The sequence below is a fragment of the Beta vulgaris genome, chromosome 5, assembly GCF_026745355.1.
Source record: "Beta vulgaris subsp. vulgaris cultivar EL10 chromosome 5, EL10.2, whole genome shotgun sequence".
Classification (NCBI taxonomy): Eukaryota; Viridiplantae; Streptophyta; class Magnoliopsida; order Caryophyllales; family Amaranthaceae; genus Beta; species Beta vulgaris.
The window spans coordinates 5063849-5081599 of NC_079206.1; the positions used below are offsets into that span (position 1 = coordinate 5063849).

Genomic DNA, 17751 nt, shown 5'->3' on the forward strand with positions numbered 1-17751 from the left:
ATGACTACGATTGTTTTTTTTTTGTATCTCGAAGATGAATTTCGTGTAATCCGTGCTCCACGAATAGGGTTGAAATACTATTTTTAAAAAGGTATTTCACGTCTAAAAGAATGTTCGATTGTGTTGCTATCTTGTCACCCTTATAATCCTCGTAGTTCTTCTAACATTAAAATGGCTCCACGAGTCGGGTTTGTACAGGGGGACAAGGGGGTGGATCTCCAAAACAAGATCCAGATTCAACCCAACCCAGTATACAATCATTAATTTGTTATAGTAAAACCTCGATCCCATACTCAATATATTAAAAAAATAATGTAAACGCTATATCACACGAATCCTAAACCATACTAGTAAGTTGTGATTTTTTAATATGCAGAAAGTGACATGTTAATGTACCAGGCTAAACGTGAAGAAGGGGTTGGTGAGAGTAGCAAAACAAGTGTATCATCACCAAACATGCAATTGAGGAAAATTTGTATAGTGTACTCCCCTCGAGGGGATCGTGGCATCTCATACGTTATGTTATAATTCTAACAGGTTAAATGAAGCCTATCATCACGTGCACCACGAGGAACATGGGAACCTTTCTATTGTCTTTTTTCTTGTATCGTAATCTAGCTATTAGGTGCTAAACATATTATAAAAATTGAAATTAAGTAATCTATTAATTGATAGTGATTATGTATAATAGAAGTCAAAATCTAATAATCAATGTAATTTAATTACTCAGATTATTAGATAAAACTTGATTGCTTGTAACTAAACTACGATCTTTGTATATATATATTGAATTTAATTATTACTCATGCAATTTTTTATATTGTTTTTTTCATATAACTTTATACGAGGAATTCTATTGATAAATTGTATATCTAAAGATAATTTTGATCATGCTCAACTGATTTTAGACAAAGAATTAAAATATTTTTTCCACATCATATAATGATATAAATTTTTTTAGGGGATATATATAATGATATAGATCGACCTCTTTATTAATGAATCAATTTGTACTAGATTATTAAGAAAAAAAAACTCGACTAAACATTATCCTATTGTATAGGACGGGGATACTAACTAACAACTCTAAATTGAAACTACACTCTTCACGTGTAGATTCATTTTAGCTTAAAGATACAAATTGAATTAATTACACAAAATATAAGGACATGAGCTAGTCTTGTGTGGACCTGACCTGTACTGATTATTGTAGACCAAAGTCACCCATGCATATGACATAGTGATCATTTTTTTTTTCATATGAAGTAGTAACCTTTTAAAATTTTAAATTACACTAATCTATCATTATATAACATAGTAACAGTTTTTTTTTTTTTGATATATAGTGGTCACTTCTTATATTAGTTCATCATGATGTAATTTTCATTTTATATAGCATCGTAATCATTTTTCTCACATAATCACCCTTTACAATATACACCTATTGTTCTTTCATATATATATATATATATATATATATATATATATATATATATATATATAAAGGACTCTTGGGTCTAATGGCATGACTTCCTATTTCCCACATGGGAGATCAAAGTTCAAATTTTGGTGGAAGCAAAATTTCAATATTGTTGGGGAGGGGGTAGGGGTAGGGGGTAGGGGGTAGGGGTTTGGGACTTGTTGGACCTCTTGGTGAGTGACATTGTACGAGGACAGCCAGAGAAAATCCATCTTACTACGGATTGATAAAAGAACAAATATTTTGTTCTGCGGTCAAAAAGATTCAGTATCCTTAGCTCAACGATTGCATAAGATCATCAAATAGTAATGGAGTAGTAATGATAATGATATGGATGATGTTACAGGATCAACCTATTTAAACTCTACATCGATATTTCCCTTAGCTATAAAATAAAGATCTACAGTAATAAAACGGAAAAGGCCCTCTTCCAGCAAAATTACGAAGTCGTCTTTAAAACACTAGTAATAATATAATACTAAGATCTTATGTTTTCTCAGAAGAATTGAGATCTTTTGTAAATCATGTATATGAAATTTAATGATATCATCAATTTGTGCTACATCTTGTGAAAATAGTGATGGGAGAAAATAGTAGATTTCACATTCAGCCCATTTAAAGAGAGAATCGAACTTATAGAGTCATATTTCAAGATTTATGTACCTTTAAACTTTTGGACATGATTAGTTACCAAGTCATTCTCTTAAGTTTTGGAAGGAGTTATGTGTCACCCTTTAATTACCAAAAATATCCTGATGTGTCATATGACATTTTGATCCTTTGTGTTCGTACTTCAAATCTTGGCACTATTAAACCAATCATAGAATATTCTTTTTTTTTTCAATGTATAGGAAAAAGCAGTCATGTAGGACCTTATTTGATTCCTCTAAATGTGTACCTTATTAATATCAATTTTTTACCAATACGTAATTACACATATTAATGGAAGATTTGATCATAGGTCGAGTCGGATTTTGGCCAAAATAAGTGAATCCTCGGATTTGGCTAAGACTCGACCTGAAATTCCAGCTAATTCAGGACGGGCCATGCGGGCTTTTCGGACCATCCTCGAGTCGCGTAAAAATTTAACTTAATTTTCATATTCAAGTCGCTCGTGATCCGATTTTTTACCTAAAAAATTATACCGAACCAAGTTCAACCGCATACCAAAAAAATCGTGTCTAAAACCACTCATTTTCGGATCAGGTCCATATTAATCACATCTAATGGATTGTCAAAGAGTTGATATTACAATAATTACATTATAGATAGCCTCATATAGATATAATATGTATAGCACTATAGTTGTAATTTGAAAGGAAAGAATATACCCCCCTAAAATATTGAAAAACTTGATAAATCTATGTGGAACATGGTTTGTTAGGTGTCATAGAAACAAGCATATATTGAGTATTTGAGTGTATATATATGGCAAAAAATCATATAAATGCCAGCCTAATTCTCTTCCTGAAAACCTCATTGCCAACTTCCTCTTTTGTTCTGTTGCCAATCCCTCGGACCCTCCGATCTTCTCTCTCCTTCTCTCTCAACTGACGTTGTAAACGAGGAAAGAATTGCACAAATTACTTGTCAAACTCTTTTTTCATCTCTTTTAACAATAAAACACTAATCTTTTTTCTATTTTCTGCAACAAAAATGGCTTCCACTCTTAAAAATGTGGGAATTCTTGCCATGGAAATCTACTTCCCTCCTACCTGTGTTCAGCAGGTAAATCTGTCATTTCCATGAAAATTTAAAGATTGCCCATTTTATTTATTTTTCATTACAATTTTTTGTTTTAATATTGGGTTCTTGATTTTTCTATGATTTTACAGTTACTTTGTGTTTTATTTATGTTATATTTCTTCAGAAGTGAATTTACATGTGTATGTATGTGCTGGAAAAATTTAAACTTGCCATGTGGGATTTGTCCTAATTTGCCTGGAAAATGGAGATAAATATGGAAATAAAGAAGATGAAGAAAAAGAGAAGTAAAACCCAGCTATTAATATCTTCCATTAAAATCTGTATAGTTTATTGTATATAATTTATTTTTTACTATCATGTTTGTGTAACTTTCTGTTTTGTAATTGAAGAAATTGTGGGTCAAAGGTTTAGTTCATGGATAATGAAGATTTCTCTTGTTGACATTTCAGACCTTACATCTTTGATTTTTTTTCATGGTTTTCATCTCTAAGATGTATGGAAAATCAGCTTAGTAATATTTATTGTTTATCATAATCTCTACATTGGTTTTAAAAAAATTCAGAAAGTGTGATGTTTTGTTGGTAGGTGAATGAGATCATGATTGGGTCCCTAAAGTTGGATATTAAAATCCCAGATGAGCTTTTTGCTAAACCAACTCAAAGATGATTAATCTTGTAACTATTGTGAAATCAAATCTTTGTATATAAACTCTAGCTATAATAGGTTTCTTTTCCTTGACTTTTGGAGTTTCCAGTTAGAAGTAATTCTATCTTGTTTTAAAGCAAAAGGATCATGACTTTAAAGATTTTTAGTTGGTGAATCAAATGTCATAATGACTCATAATGCATTTTTTGGGGGATTCCTTCTTTGATATTTCATCTTGTTTCTTTGCTGTTGTTGTTGTTGTTGTTGTTGTATGTCCTATACAGGAAGCATTGGAGGTTCATGATGGGGCTAGCAAAGGAAAGTACACCATCGGACTCGGACAAGATTGCATGGCATTCTGTACTGATGTGGAAGACATAATTTCAATGAGGTTATAAACATACCTTTCAAATTGATTGTACGGTTTAGGGTCAATTGTTGCATCACTATCTCTGGAATATATTTGGTAGATAATAGTTATAACTTAGATTTAAGCGGACCTCTCGTGTTGTACTTCAACTTATAAACGAGTATGCGTGTTTTAAGATTAGTCATGGTACACCCTTGGCTGTTAAGGTTGTAAGGAAGAAATTGACTGTACGAAGGTCTAAATGGAGATGAATAATCACAAAAAGTAAAGAAGCCTAATGTGTGTGGAGGAATAACATTGACTGTTTCGTTGCAATTTCCCAAAATGTGGAGCATTTATCAGACTTTGTTGTATCATATTGTATAATCGTAACTCACTATTCTTCTGTGTACTGGCAGCTTGACAGCTGTGAACAATCTCCTTGAGAAATATCATATTGATCCAAAACAAATTGGTAGGCTGGAAGTAGGCAGTGAGACTGTCTTGGACAAGAGCAAATCTATCAAGACATTCTTGATGCAAATATTTGAGGTACTGTTTGAAATCTGCATATGGTCATTTTTCTTCTTATATCTGGTAATCTGGTTCCTTGTGATTTGTGAATGTAGCTCCTCATCTTTATCTGCTTGTTATCTTGCATTTTCGGACGTCAACAAGATTGAGGAATAAGCTGTCTGGTTAACACCGAAATATTTTGGCTTCTTGCTTTCAGTACTTTCAAGCTTTATTTCTTTTATATGAAGTATATATTGGCAGAAGGGTGTTAGGACATATAAAAGAAATTAAGAGCGCTCATTATTCATCATTGAGCTTGAGTTTGTGCACACCAAAATGAGAAATGCTATGTGATTCTCAATCAGAAGCCACGTGTAGTTGATTGCAAGTGTTATGTGATTTAATGTGGTAGTGGTTTGGAGAAGGGAGAAGGGGGTCGCAAGAGGTGGGAAGGAGAAGAGGGGATGCTTTTGAAATTCAAATTGCTGATTAACCTGTTCTCTGCTCATTAAACTGTTGTAGCATTTGGTTGCCTGTAGTATTTTGTCAAACCCCCATTTACCATAATTGAACTAGGAAAAGAAAACTGTATTCCTTTAGTCAAAGCATAATTGGTATTTTTCCGTGCGAAAATTTGCAGGAACATGGAAATACAGACATTGAAGGTGTTGACTCAACCAATGCATGCTATGGTGGAACTGCTGCATTATTTAATTGCGTAAACTGGGTGGAGAGCAGCTCATGGGATGGACGTTATGGCCTTGTTGTATGCACAGACAGTGCGGTATGCTCAAATTCTTTCCTAATTCACATGGAACCTACAAGCTCTGTTGCACATTTCGTGCCCCCTATGTCCTTGTTATTAATTTATATCTCGTGATGCTTTTAATATTAGCTAATATGCGTTCTCAAGATTCATGGATTCTAATTTCTGATATTCGTTTACCAGGTCTATGCGGAAGGAGCAGCTAGACCCACTGGAGGGGCAGCTACCATTGCAATGCTTGTGGGCCCAGATGCACCCATTTCTTTTGAAAGCAAGTTGAGGGGCAGCCATATGGCTCATGCCTATGATTTTTACAAGCCTAATTTAGCTAGTGAATATCCAGTAAGTCTCAAGCCTTTTAATTTTTACAGACCTTTGAACTTGTACTTCCTCTGTATTCTCTGGAGACTTGCAGCATATAATTTTCGGTTATGTGGTTGTGTTCAGACCCATCAGATTATTGATATTGAATTGATTTGTTTTGTCATAGGTGGTCGATGGGAAGTTGTCGCAAACATGTTACCTCGTGGCTGTCGATTCTTGCTACAACCTTCTTTGCAAGAAGTAAGCCATTACATCATAGATTATTGAACTTTCTTGTTGAACACATTCTGCCCATCACTATACATTTAAGCTTGTGGTTTCACTTCTTCCATCTGTAGGTACGAGAAGTTTGAAGGCAAGCAATTCTCTATCAATGATGCCGAGTATGTTGTATTCCATTCTCCATACAACAAGGTATCTTTCTGATGGAACTAAGATGCTTGATTAATAATATAATTGAGCAAAACTCCTTATGTAGTTGCATATCCTTATTTTGACAGCTTGTACAAAAGAGTTTCGCCCGATTGATGTACAATGATTTCTTGAGGAATGCCAGGTATTGCCCTCCTTTTCATTCTTAATTTCATCATCAGATTTAAGTTGATTGAAAGGATTTTTAAGCCTGGTTCATTGTAATCTTTCACTGATAAATGCTCCAAAAATGACAGTTCCATCAGTGAAGACGACAAGGAGAAGCTGTCCCCATTTTCCAATCTATCTATTGATGAAAGCTATCAAAGCAGAGATCTTGAAAAGGTCCGTTACTGCTAAAGCAATCGATTAGTTAACAGACAGGCAAACTTCATATCTGAATCTTTAGCTATACTATATACTAAAGAAGAAATCCCCTAAAAGAGGCTTTCCCTTCAAAAACTCTCTCCTAAACATAATAGATGATGTATTGTAATTCTAGATGAAGTTTTTAATGAACATTAATTAGGTATTTGCATTTAAAAATTATAATAATCAGTACTAAATATATGAATAGTTAAGGGAATAAAGTTAAATCTCTTGATGAATGACTGCATTGGAAAACAGAGTTATATTCGTTGATGATTAATGTCTTTTCTTTTGAATATTTGGCATTTAAGTACTAATTAAAATTGAGCGTGGCTCGGGTTTTACCTACTTGAGAAACATAAGAGGCGGTGAAACGTTTAAATATAGTGTTTTTTGTCACTTTATAGGTGGCTCAGCAAGTTGCAAAGCCCTTATATGATAAAAAGGTGCAACCAACCACTTTGGTACCAAAGCAAATTGGAAATACTTACACAGCATCTCTATATTCAGCATTGGCCTCCCTTATTCACAACAAACACAGTGAATTGGTGAGTGTTCTGGGTACATTTATACTACAATATTTCATCTGGTGTTATAAACTTAGATTAGTAGTAATCATGCACGTAATTTTCATTTTCAGGCGGGCAAGAGGGTATTAATGTTTTCTTATGGAAGTGGCTTGACAGCTACAATGTTCTCATTCCGGCTTAATGAAGGGCAGCAACCCTTCAGCTTGTCTAACATTGCAGCAGTTATGAATGTTGCCGACAAGTTGAAGTCAAGGCATGAGGTATATCTGTTCTCTTTTTGGTTTTTTGTATTAAGTAATGCTAATATGTGTGTATTATGTGGTGAGCTAACGAGGACAAGCTTTCTAGTTTTCACTTTCCACAAATAAGAGCAGATAACAGAGAATCATAAGGATACCCTTTTTTCAAGAAACTCAACCATGATAAGGATACGCTTTCTTTCAAACAATCTGTGTCCACAAGCTAAATTTCTTTGACTTCTCCACAGTTCGAACCTGAGAAGTTTGTGGAAACCTTGAAGCTGATGGAGCACAGATACGGGGCGAAAGAATTTGTTACGAGTAAGGATACCAGCCTTTTGGCTCCAGGTACTTACTACCTAACCGAGGTGGACTCCATGTACCGGAGATTCTATGCCAAGAAACCTGCGAATGATTCTAAAGTTGCCACAGCGAATGGTTCAGTTGCCGCGGAGAATGGTTCAATTGCCAACGGTCACTGATGCTGGGGATTAGTTACATGCCCAAAATTACTGCAACTGTGAGATTGAAGGTCTCAAAGATGTTTGCAGCTTTGGGTGTATGACAGTGTGCTGTTATAATATTAGTTGAGATGGATAGATATTGTTTTGTCATGCAAATGTGATTATAAATGTGGTTATTTTCTGAAATTATTAATGGTTCATCCTACTAGTGTGAGCTTGTAATGCTTTTCATTATTTAAACTAATTTATTTAGTGTTAGTGTTGTTTCTCAAATAAATAAAAAAAGGTTGCGTACGTTTGTTAGATGACTAGATGCCGTGTGCAAGTTTGGAAATTTTGTTTTCTCTTGCACTTAGCTACGGTTCTGTTCAATTTATTTTAGCGTATTTAAGATTTTATAAGATAAGATAAGATAAAATAAGATGTTTTGTTTAACTTATTTTCACTCATTTTAGAAAAAAATAATATAAAATAAAATCAAATAAGATAAGATCAGACAAAATAAGTTGAATTATACCGAGCAAGGTTACCTCCTTGCTCATTTATTTATTTGGAGAGTTAGGGTGGGTAATGAGTCTATAGTTAGGGTGGGTAATGAGTCTATATTGACTGTCGATCACGGCTAATCACCTCTAATATAAAATCTAAATCGTTGGATTTTAATATGTCATCCTATACAAATTCTATATTTAGTATATTAACTTCATCCAAAGCTGAAAATAACCAAAATACCTTAATCTACTTGTTGCTTTCAAGATTTATAATTTTATTCTTCTTCTGAAAATTGATTTGAGTCTCAAACACTGCGGAGACATTGATAGTTGGCACACATCTAAGAAGAGACAAAACCAAAGATATTTGATGCCTTTAAACGTTCATTGTAATTGGGGGAGGGGCAAATATAACGGGATTCTATACACTCTTTTATCATTAGGCTTTTTATATGTAGTTCATAAAAAATATAAGTTCAATCAAAAAATTTACATGGGTAAAAAGGATGAGTGGAAATTAATAAGAGAGTAATGCCATTAGGTTGTTTAAAAATATACATAGGAAATTAATAAGAGAGTAATGCCATTAGGTTGTTTTAAAAAAAAAAAAGCTTATACTTTTTTTTACTAGATCAAAAAATGGTGGGGTAGGTGAAAGAGTGAGAAAGTAATAAAATAATTAATGACCATAAATTATAGGGCAACTATTGGTTGCGCTCTTAGATATCAGAGCAATGCCATTGGTGATGAATTTGTTCATCAAATTTTCCTACTTAGGCTATGTTCAGTTCACCTTATTTTTGCTTATTTCAGATCTAATCAGATCAGATCAGATCAGATCAGATCAGAAAAAATAAGTTCAGATCAGATCAGATCAGATCAGATCAGATCAGTCAGTTTTAAAACTCACTTTTACTATTAAATATCTTTCATTACATATTAGTAAAAATTATAATAATTGAATATTAATAAAGTACTCATTGAGACGAATCAAACAAGACCCCACGTGACTATATTTTTTCTTATATATTGAGAGAAATCTAAAAGATAAGATCTTGTAATCAGATCAGTTCAGAAAAAATAAGTTCAGATCAGATCAGATCAGAAAAAATAAGTTCAGATCAGATCAGATAAGTTCAGATCAGAAAATTTCAGGTGAACTAAACATAGCCTTACTCATGTTTTGTTCATTTTATGAACAAATGTATCACCTCCACTCCACTCAAGAACAAAAAAAACCATCAAAATCCACTTATCTCTCATACTTTTCACCACCCCACCTCAACTTTCTCTCTCCTATTTCTTTCCTACTTCAATTAATTATATAATTTACATATTAAAAATAAAAATGGATCATCTTATGATTACTTAAAAATTATAATAATTAATTACCAAAAATTAATTATCATTAATGGGCAATTAGTAAAATAATAATTAATTACGAAAAATTAATTATTATTATCGCATGATGGGTAAAATAATAATTACTTATGATAAATTAATTATTATTATCGCATATTAATTACAGAAAAATTATTATCGAATAAGGGTAAAATTATCAATTTAATTACTTTATACTAAAAAAAAAGTTATGAATATTGAACTCCATTAATTACTAATTACCAAAAACATTTTTGAGAGAGAAAGATTGAAGAAGTGTTCTTTTTGTTTTGATGCTCTCTAGAATATTTGCTTGGGGCTGTTCACTTTCACTTGGTCGCTTTCAGTCCTTTGCTCTAACCAGCTGAGCTACCTGAACCGAAATATGTCAATATGGGTATCATTTTATATAGGGGAAAAAATATGAATTTAGGTTTTTTTCTTTTTGAAATAGGGATTTTCTGGAAAATTTCGTAAAAATTTCCATGAAATTCCCAAAAATACACAGCAGCCACGTGGCAGTGTGCCACTGGCTGGCTGTGTGTCATGCTTCCACCTTTTTGCCATAAAATAATTTAAAAACTCCTCCTTTGCTCTCAATGGATCGTAAACAAATTGTTCACATGATGAACAATGAATCAATTTGTCATTTGGTGAACACTTTTTTATCACCAATAGGATCCAACTTTTTTTGTTCAATCTAAAATTTCAGATTTTAATGAACAAACTCATCACCAATGACATTGCTCTCACAAAGCTCGAATCATCCATTTCTCTCTCATATTTTAATGATTCTGATATGATAATAGATCATCCATTGCACACACACTAAAACGGTCCATCACTCAAAATTCAGATTTAAATCATAGCCACGTGTCTCATACTTATTCAATAACGTATGATAACGATGTTCAGACAAGATATGTTATTTATCAACTGTAAATAAAAAATCAAGACCGCATAGCGCAGTGGATTAGCGCGTTTGACTTCGGATCAAAAGGTCGTGGGTTCGACTCCCACTGTGGTCGCTTACATCAATCTATTTATGATTGATATTTTTGGTTTTAAAGTGGTGTCTGGTGTCTATTTAACTTTGAAGGAACCCTGAGGGACAAGTGGAGTGGCGGCAGTAGGACCTAAATCCAGTTCATAACCAATAAAAAAAGGAAAACACTTTGATCCATGTATATCACATTGTTGTTTGGTTGAGCTACGAATCAGATTCTGTAAATTGTTATTTTTCAAATGTAATAGCATTTCTAAAAAGTGCAAATTATTGTTTGATTGATTATGAGATGCTCAATTTAACTAATCCATTGTGCGGCAAGTATAATTTCCCTATGCTTTTGCCTTCCACTTCTTTTTATATCAAACAAAAAAAACATTTATTTTACTCCCCTTTTTTCTTCTTCTTCTGTGTTTTCACTAATACTTTAATATATATTTCCTCTGCTCCCATTTAATTGCAACGCTTTTAATTTCATGCTTACCAATGCACAATTTACACTATTAATATCTTTAGTTATGTTTTTGTAAAAATCAGATAGTAACAAAGTACACCTTGAGACGAATCCGAACAATATCCGAATCTACTATATTTTTTCATACATAACACAAAAGCTACTTATATGAGTGATTGTTAATAAATAATGCCACAACTAAAAGTGTTTCAATTGATGGGAGTGGAGAAAGTAAGATTAAACATTATCTTATGAAATCTTATTAATTCATTTCAAAGTATCATTAGTTTAGTTGGTTAAATCCTTAGTGTTTATAGCAAAGAATGGAGTTCAACTGTTCAATCTAAAGTCTAAACCATTAATTTTTTGTCCTTTCTGTCACTTAAACAATAAGAGAGGAAGACACAGAAAATTGGCGACTATAATTGCTTTTTTTCTTGTGAAAGTATTGTGTTAGACCGTCTGACACAATACATTTGGTCGGACGACCACTCCTCTCTCTCTATTCATCACTTCCACTGGAACTCAATACCTGCGGTGATGATGCAGATACCGTACTCGCACTTCATTTCAACTCCTTATCACAACCCACTTCATCAATCCTACTAAATTGCAAAGAAACCGAAGCATTTGAAAAACCCCAATTTTGATACTTTTCCCTAAAATTCGGGCAACCTATTTGATGGTTTTCGGGTTCTTGAACTTGCTAAATCGTTCTGTTTGGTTCGTAACTTGTATTATGCAACCATACCTATATCCAAGAAAGTTGTGGGCGGGCGGGTTCGATATCGAACCTCGGGTGATGAGAAATTTACTGCCTTGGTGCAACTTGCAGAAGATGAAAGAAGTGATGAGGTCTTATTATGGAAATCAGAGGATAAACAATGGGCCAGAATTCGGGTCGGGCCTACATTCGAACAACAAGAAGAAAACCTGCAATACCAATCCAAGATACTTGATATGGTAAGTTACTTTCATTTAGAGGTAACTTACTTTCATTTAGAGGTAAGTTACTTTCATTTCGATGTAAGTTACTTTCATTTCGACGTAAATTACTTTCATTTCGAGGTAACTTACATCCAACTGAAAAAAAAATTTAAAACCAACTGAACAAAAATTGAAACCAACTGAAAAAAAAAAATGAAACCAACTGAAAAAAATTGAAACCAACTGAAAAAAATTTGAAACCAACTGAAATTTTTTTTGAAACCAACTGAAAGTCATCCGACCAAAGATTATGATCGAACGGTCTGACACAATACCTTCTCTTTTTTCTTTTAGAAGTTCTCCGATTTCTACTTTGCACGGACCTGTCTATTCTACTAGCTACTAAGGTGATCTCCTGGAACATATAAGAGACACACAAAGTATATAACCCTGTCTATACTACTTAATTAGATGGTCTCCTAGAACATTTCAGAGATACACAAAGTATATAACACATAATAATGAATCAGATAATAATTGTAAAAATGCAATTACGGCCACAAATCTCAGCCTCAAGTATCTTATTCAAAATCCAATTGTTACAAATACAAACATCACTCATTTGCTTTATAAAATTGAGAAGAAAGAAATACAAATAAACATAGTACAAAACGTTAACAATCACTCAGTGACTAAAATGATGAAATTATGCAAATCACCTTCAACTCGGTCCAAATAATAGGCAATATGAGAGAGTTGGAACTAAAAATTGTGTTCTAGACTATCATCATGCTGCAACTTTATCTGTCTTCTTGTTGGGCTCGAACACATACTTTATGAGGGACTCCTTGATTGGTAGAAGTTCAGGGAATTCTTGCTTCAGTTTGGTGGTTTCAAGCTCATTGTTGCTTCTTGGAGCAACGATCACCTTAGCCTGCTCCTCGAGGGTAAAGTTTTTCCATGTGAATTTGGGGTCAATATATTCGCGGTACATCTCTAGAATCTCGTTGTGGCTCACGACACCAGGGTTTGTGAAGTTGTAAATTCCTGTAAGGTTCCTCTTTGCCATCTCAATTGAAATGGGAAGAAGTTCATCCAAGATTGTCATGGAGTTTGGAATGTTGACTACCTTCTCGTACCGGGCGATCTTGGTGATGAAGTTGCGGGGATTGGATAAATCAGAGGAGATTGGCATGCGCACCCTCAACGTGCACACGTTGTCATAGTTGTTGAGCAAGTCCTCAACCTATACATTCCATTACAGTTGCAATTGCGTCAGTAGAGATTGATGCTGGTAACCTTCAGGACTCAGGCTATGTTCAGTTCACCTGAAATTTTCTGATCTGAACTTATCTGATCTGATCTGATCTGATCTGAACTTATTTTTTCTGATCTGATCTGATCTGAACTTATTTTTTCTGATCTGATCTGATCTGATCTGATCTGATCTGATCTGATCTGATCTGATCTGATCTGATCTGATTGAACTGATCTGAACTTATTTTTCAACAAGATCTTATCTTTTATAAAATATATTATTACTATTATATTATTACTTTGTAAATCATTATTATGCAATACATTATAAGATCTTCTTTATAGTGTTACTATTATTATCATTTTATTTCTATTACAACTTTTATACAACTTTTATTATTAATAATAATTATTATTATTATCATTATTATTAAGAAACAATCATAATTATTATTATTACTAAAAATAATTATATAACTCAAGTCATTATTTTATAAGAGCCTTATACAATGTTTCACACTTTCCCTTAAAAAAAAGTTTCACACTTGAGAAGTCGGCAAACTGAACTCTTTTTTTTCCATATAAAATAGAACAAGATATACAAACAACTATGATTGAGCAAAAAATAAATAAATATCGTGCAACTTCAAATAGCTAGAGAGATTTGGAATTCGGTAAGAAGAGGTATACCGAATCTAAATTTAATTTGTATGTCACACTTAGCTTATTTTGAAATGTAATCCGAAATTAGTAGTTTCGTTGTCATGAATTTGAGATATCATATTTTATATATTTCTTATTTTTGCGTCAATCTTATGTTCTTAACATGTGGCTTTTAATTTTCTATTATTTAATAACAACAAAATAACTTAATATAATAATAGCAATGACATTTATAATGGTAACAACAACATTAATAATAATTACCAATATTAATAATTAATAAGTACAACAACAACAACAATAATAATTCTTTTGAACAAATGTACTAGTAAATAATAATACCCCTTTGTATTTTTTTATCTTTGTCACTTAGAATCTTGACACTATTCACAATTGAGATAATCTTTTAGATTTTTCTAATATATAAGAAAAAAATATAGTCATGTGGGGTCTTGTTTGATTCGTCTCAATGAGTACTTTATTAATATTCAATTATTATAATTTTTATTAATATGTAGTGAAAGATATTTAATAATAATAAGTTTTTAAATATAAGCATGATATGATCTGAACTGAACTGATCTGATCTGATCTGATCTGGTCTGATCTGATCTGATCTGATCTGATCTGAACTTATTTTTTCTGATCTGATCTGATCTGAACTTATTTTTTCTGATCTGATCTGATCTGATCTGATCTGATCTGATTAGATCTGAAATAAGCAAAAATAAGGTGAACTGAACATAGCCTCACTCAAGGTATTTCATGGTCAAACTATGACCTCAGAAACTGAAAACGACAAATCACGGGTGAAAGTGAAAGATGCAGTAACTAGCAAGTACAAAAAGAGAATAAGTAATAACTCTGCACTTGACTAAAATCCATTTGCTTACTTTAGACACTTATTGTTGGCTATTGGAATGAGAATTATGAAATGTTGTTTCTATACTTCTGTATGTAAACCAGTGAAGATCTATTTAGCATCATGGATTCATTATATAACTTCTAAACCACTTACGTACCGCAGCTAATATCCTAATTTTCTCTCAGACTCTCAATGAACAACTTAATCAAAATATATAACAGCAATCCAAATTCAATTCGTTACAGCATACTACAGGCTTTTTTGATTGAAAATGATGGACATTCTTAGAGTTTTGAGCACTAAGATGAATGGAGAATATGGAAACCCGAAAGGCCAAATCATACAAATTTTTCGGGAAAATCTTCTCATGGCTTCAGGAAAAGGATCTCGCGGGATTAAGTTCTAGGATACCGGATACAGCAAGTGAAAACCACAAAAGACTTCTACATTTTAAAATCTAAGCTCATACAGCACAAAATACTTGATTAAGAAAGCTACCACCAATGTTATCTCGATCCTACTTTGGATCGTAAGGGTTGGTAGAATCGAATCGGTGGGATCGGATCCTACAATTCGGTGAAATAGTAATAATTATAGTAAAATATAGTGAGAACCTCATGTTAAAAATTTACACATATTAATAATGACTTTTTTAATTAGCAAATGGTGATAGTTTTTCAATACTATAAGATTGAAGTAACATGCGATCAAAATTTAATAGGAGAAAATATAATACTTCCTCCATTTTTTTTAGATGTTACACTTTTGAAAAATTCGATTACCTAGGCAAAATTTTAATGAGGGATTAAGAGAAAGTAAGGATGGGAATTAAAAGGAGTGGGGAACACCAGTGACCCAGTGACCCACCACCACCAGTGTCACACCAGTGCGCCACCGCCGCGACCACCGACACCTCTCCCTCCTCTTCCCCTACTGAACGCGCAACCCCCTCCCCTTCTCCTTCCTTTGCAGTCGGCGGGTGGGGTTTTCGAGGGGTGGGTGGGGTTTTCAACGATAGGGGTGGGGTTTTCAATGGTAGGGGTGGGGGTTTCGGCGGGTGGGGTGGGGTTTTCGGCGGGTGGGTGGGGTTTTTCGGTGGGTGGATGGGGTTTCTAGTGAGTGTAGTGGGGTTGGGTCGGGTGCGGTGGTGGGGAGGAAGTGTGTCAAATTACTTTATGATTTTTATACGGTATGATCGGATCGTATAGTAGTAAGATCGTACAATCATGTTAAGATCCTATCATGTGATTTTTTGTGATTGGACAAGATGGAAAGATCCGAAAATTAAGATCCTATGTAGAATCGAGATCGGTGAGGTCCTCTAGGATTGTAAAATCGTAGGATCGTAAGATTTGGATCGGGATTTTAACAACAATGCTACAACCACAAAGCTCATAGTGCTTATAGCTTCTTGCTCTGAATTATCTTAAATCTCACACAAATATCCTCACATTATGCATCCATCACAACAATGATTAAACAACAGATCAAATCAAATTTCTCCCATCTCCTTAACCATATAGTGATTTTGCCCCCACAAACCACATTGATATAGCATCAAGATTTGACACAATAGAGCAATCACAACCATATATCGCAATCGATATTCCATACTAAAACCAATCGACAATAGCAACAATAGCCCACAAAAGACTTTAATCACAATTCTTCAACGTGTAACTCAAATCACTCACACAAGAACACTACCCAAGATCCACAAAATACTCATTCAACCTTCACCGACATCTTCTTCATAGATCACAACTTACCCACTTTAATTTGAATCAACATTAAAAAACATTCTAAAATCCAAATCAAGAATAAACAAAAACAACACAATTCGATCAAAAAAAACATTGACCAACTCCTCAAATTATTAGCACAAACTTATTCTAAAACTACTACTTCCTCGGTTCCTCCGTTTCATTTTAAATGCAATAAATGAATATTTTATATCTCACAAATAATACGCATTCGCTGCATTTAAAACGAAACTTGAGGAAGTATATTGGACACACCGACATAACATAACTTCAAAGATCAACCAAGATCTCAAATCATAATCAATAACAAAGCATATTATATATATTTTCAAAACAATATCATATAAAAAAAACAAAAAAAAAAAACGTACCATAGCTTTAGTCTTAGAATAAAAAGACCCAATAAAATTGGGAGTATCTTCTTCCTTAAATCCAACACCAGATTCAATAGGATGATTATCATCATACTCAAAAATACACCCAGTAGCATAATTGATCAAAACGATAGCGTTTTCACGACAAACATCAGCCAAAGTGAGTGTCCCAACAACGTTAGCACGAATAGTCTCAACCTTATGAGACTCACACCAGTCAACGTTGGGCCGGCCCGTTACACCGGCGGCGTTAAAAACATGGGTGGGCTGGGCCGCAGCAACGTCGGACTCTAAGGAAGCCCGATTCTCCAAACGGCCCGACCCATAAGTGTATTTGATGCCTTGAGATTCACAAAGTTTACCCAATAGACCACCGATCCAGCCCGTTCTACCGTAGATTAGGAAGTTTAAGGGTTTAGTGTCGGATGTACCGTTACCTTGAACACCCATGATTTGAAAATTTTTTTTAGGAGAGAGAGAGATGGGTGGATCTTGGGTAAGAAATAAGAATGGGTGTGTTGTGTTTCTGAAATCTGAATCTCTCTCTCTTTTTAAGTGAGTGATGAAGGAAATGTTGATGTAATAAGGAAGTGATTGTTTTTTTTAAAACCCATGTGATTGTGGAGGTGAGATTTTCCTGACATTTTTGTCCACCTTGGGGATTCGTGGCGCTTTCTTTTTACTCCCTTGTCTCATAATATAGTGCATGTTTCTTTTTTACACGATCTTTAAGATAAACTTTGACCTTTAATATTTTCAATTTCGTATTAA

The 17751-nt window shown here is 33.7% G+C and overlaps 2 protein-coding genes and 1 non-coding gene across 3 annotated transcripts; 2 read left to right on the forward strand and 1 right to left on the reverse strand.

Annotated features, from left to right (window-relative positions):
- The first annotated feature begins 2912 nt into the window (after positions 1-2912).
- LOC104892360 (hydroxymethylglutaryl-CoA synthase) lies at positions 2913-8103 on the forward strand. Its single transcript, XM_010678273.4, has 12 exons — positions 2913-3208; positions 4117-4223; positions 4601-4733; positions 5338-5481; positions 5647-5805; positions 5954-6027; positions 6126-6201; positions 6288-6343; positions 6456-6543; positions 6975-7115; positions 7208-7357; positions 7585-8103. Exons 1-12 carry the CDS (start codon positions 3137-3139, stop codon positions 7816-7818), a joined length of 1434 nt encoding a protein of 477 aa, XP_010676575.2. The 5' UTR covers positions 2913-3136; the 3' UTR covers positions 7819-8103.
- Positions 8104-10625: 2522 nt separating this feature from the next.
- TRNAR-UCG (transfer RNA arginine (anticodon UCG)) lies at positions 10626-10699 on the forward strand. The gene has a single exon. It is a non-coding gene; the product is annotated as a tRNA-Arg (tRNA).
- A 1868-nt stretch (positions 10700-12567) lies between these two features.
- On the reverse strand, positions 12568-17590 carry LOC104892361 (bifunctional dTDP-4-dehydrorhamnose 3,5-epimerase/dTDP-4-dehydrorhamnose reductase). The gene is made up of 2 exons (XM_010678274.4): positions 16978-17590; positions 12568-13304 (listed from the first exon to the last, which is right to left on the reverse strand). Exons 1-2 carry the CDS (start codon positions 17428-17430, stop codon positions 12846-12848), a joined length of 912 nt encoding a protein of 303 aa, XP_010676576.2. The 5' UTR covers positions 17431-17590; the 3' UTR covers positions 12568-12845.
- Positions 17591-17751: the final 161 nt, after the last annotated feature.

What these genes read in the sequence shown, in the direction of transcription:
- LOC104892360 (XM_010678273.4), top strand. Translation starts at nt 3,137, where the DNA reads ATGGCTTCCACTCTTAAAAATGTGGGAATTCTTGCCATGGAAATCTAC. An exon ending in CTCCTACCTGTGTTCAGCAG is followed by an intron (nt 3,209 to 4,116) that starts GTAAATCTGTCA and finishes TGTCCTATACAG; the next exon opens with GAAGCATTGGAGGTTCATGA. An exon ending in TCCATTCTCCATACAACAAG is followed by an intron (nt 6,202 to 6,287) that starts GTATCTTTCTGA and finishes TTATTTTGACAG; the next exon opens with CTTGTACAAAAGAGTTTCGC.
- LOC104892361 (XM_010678274.4), bottom strand. Translation starts at nt 17,430, where the DNA reads ATGGGTGTTCAAGGTAACGGTACATCCGACACTAAACCCTTAAACTTC. An exon ending in ATTCTAAGACTAAAGCTATG is followed by an intron (nt 13,305 to 16,977) that starts GTACGTTTTTTT and finishes TGGAATGTATAG; the next exon opens with GTTGAGGACTTGCTCAACAA.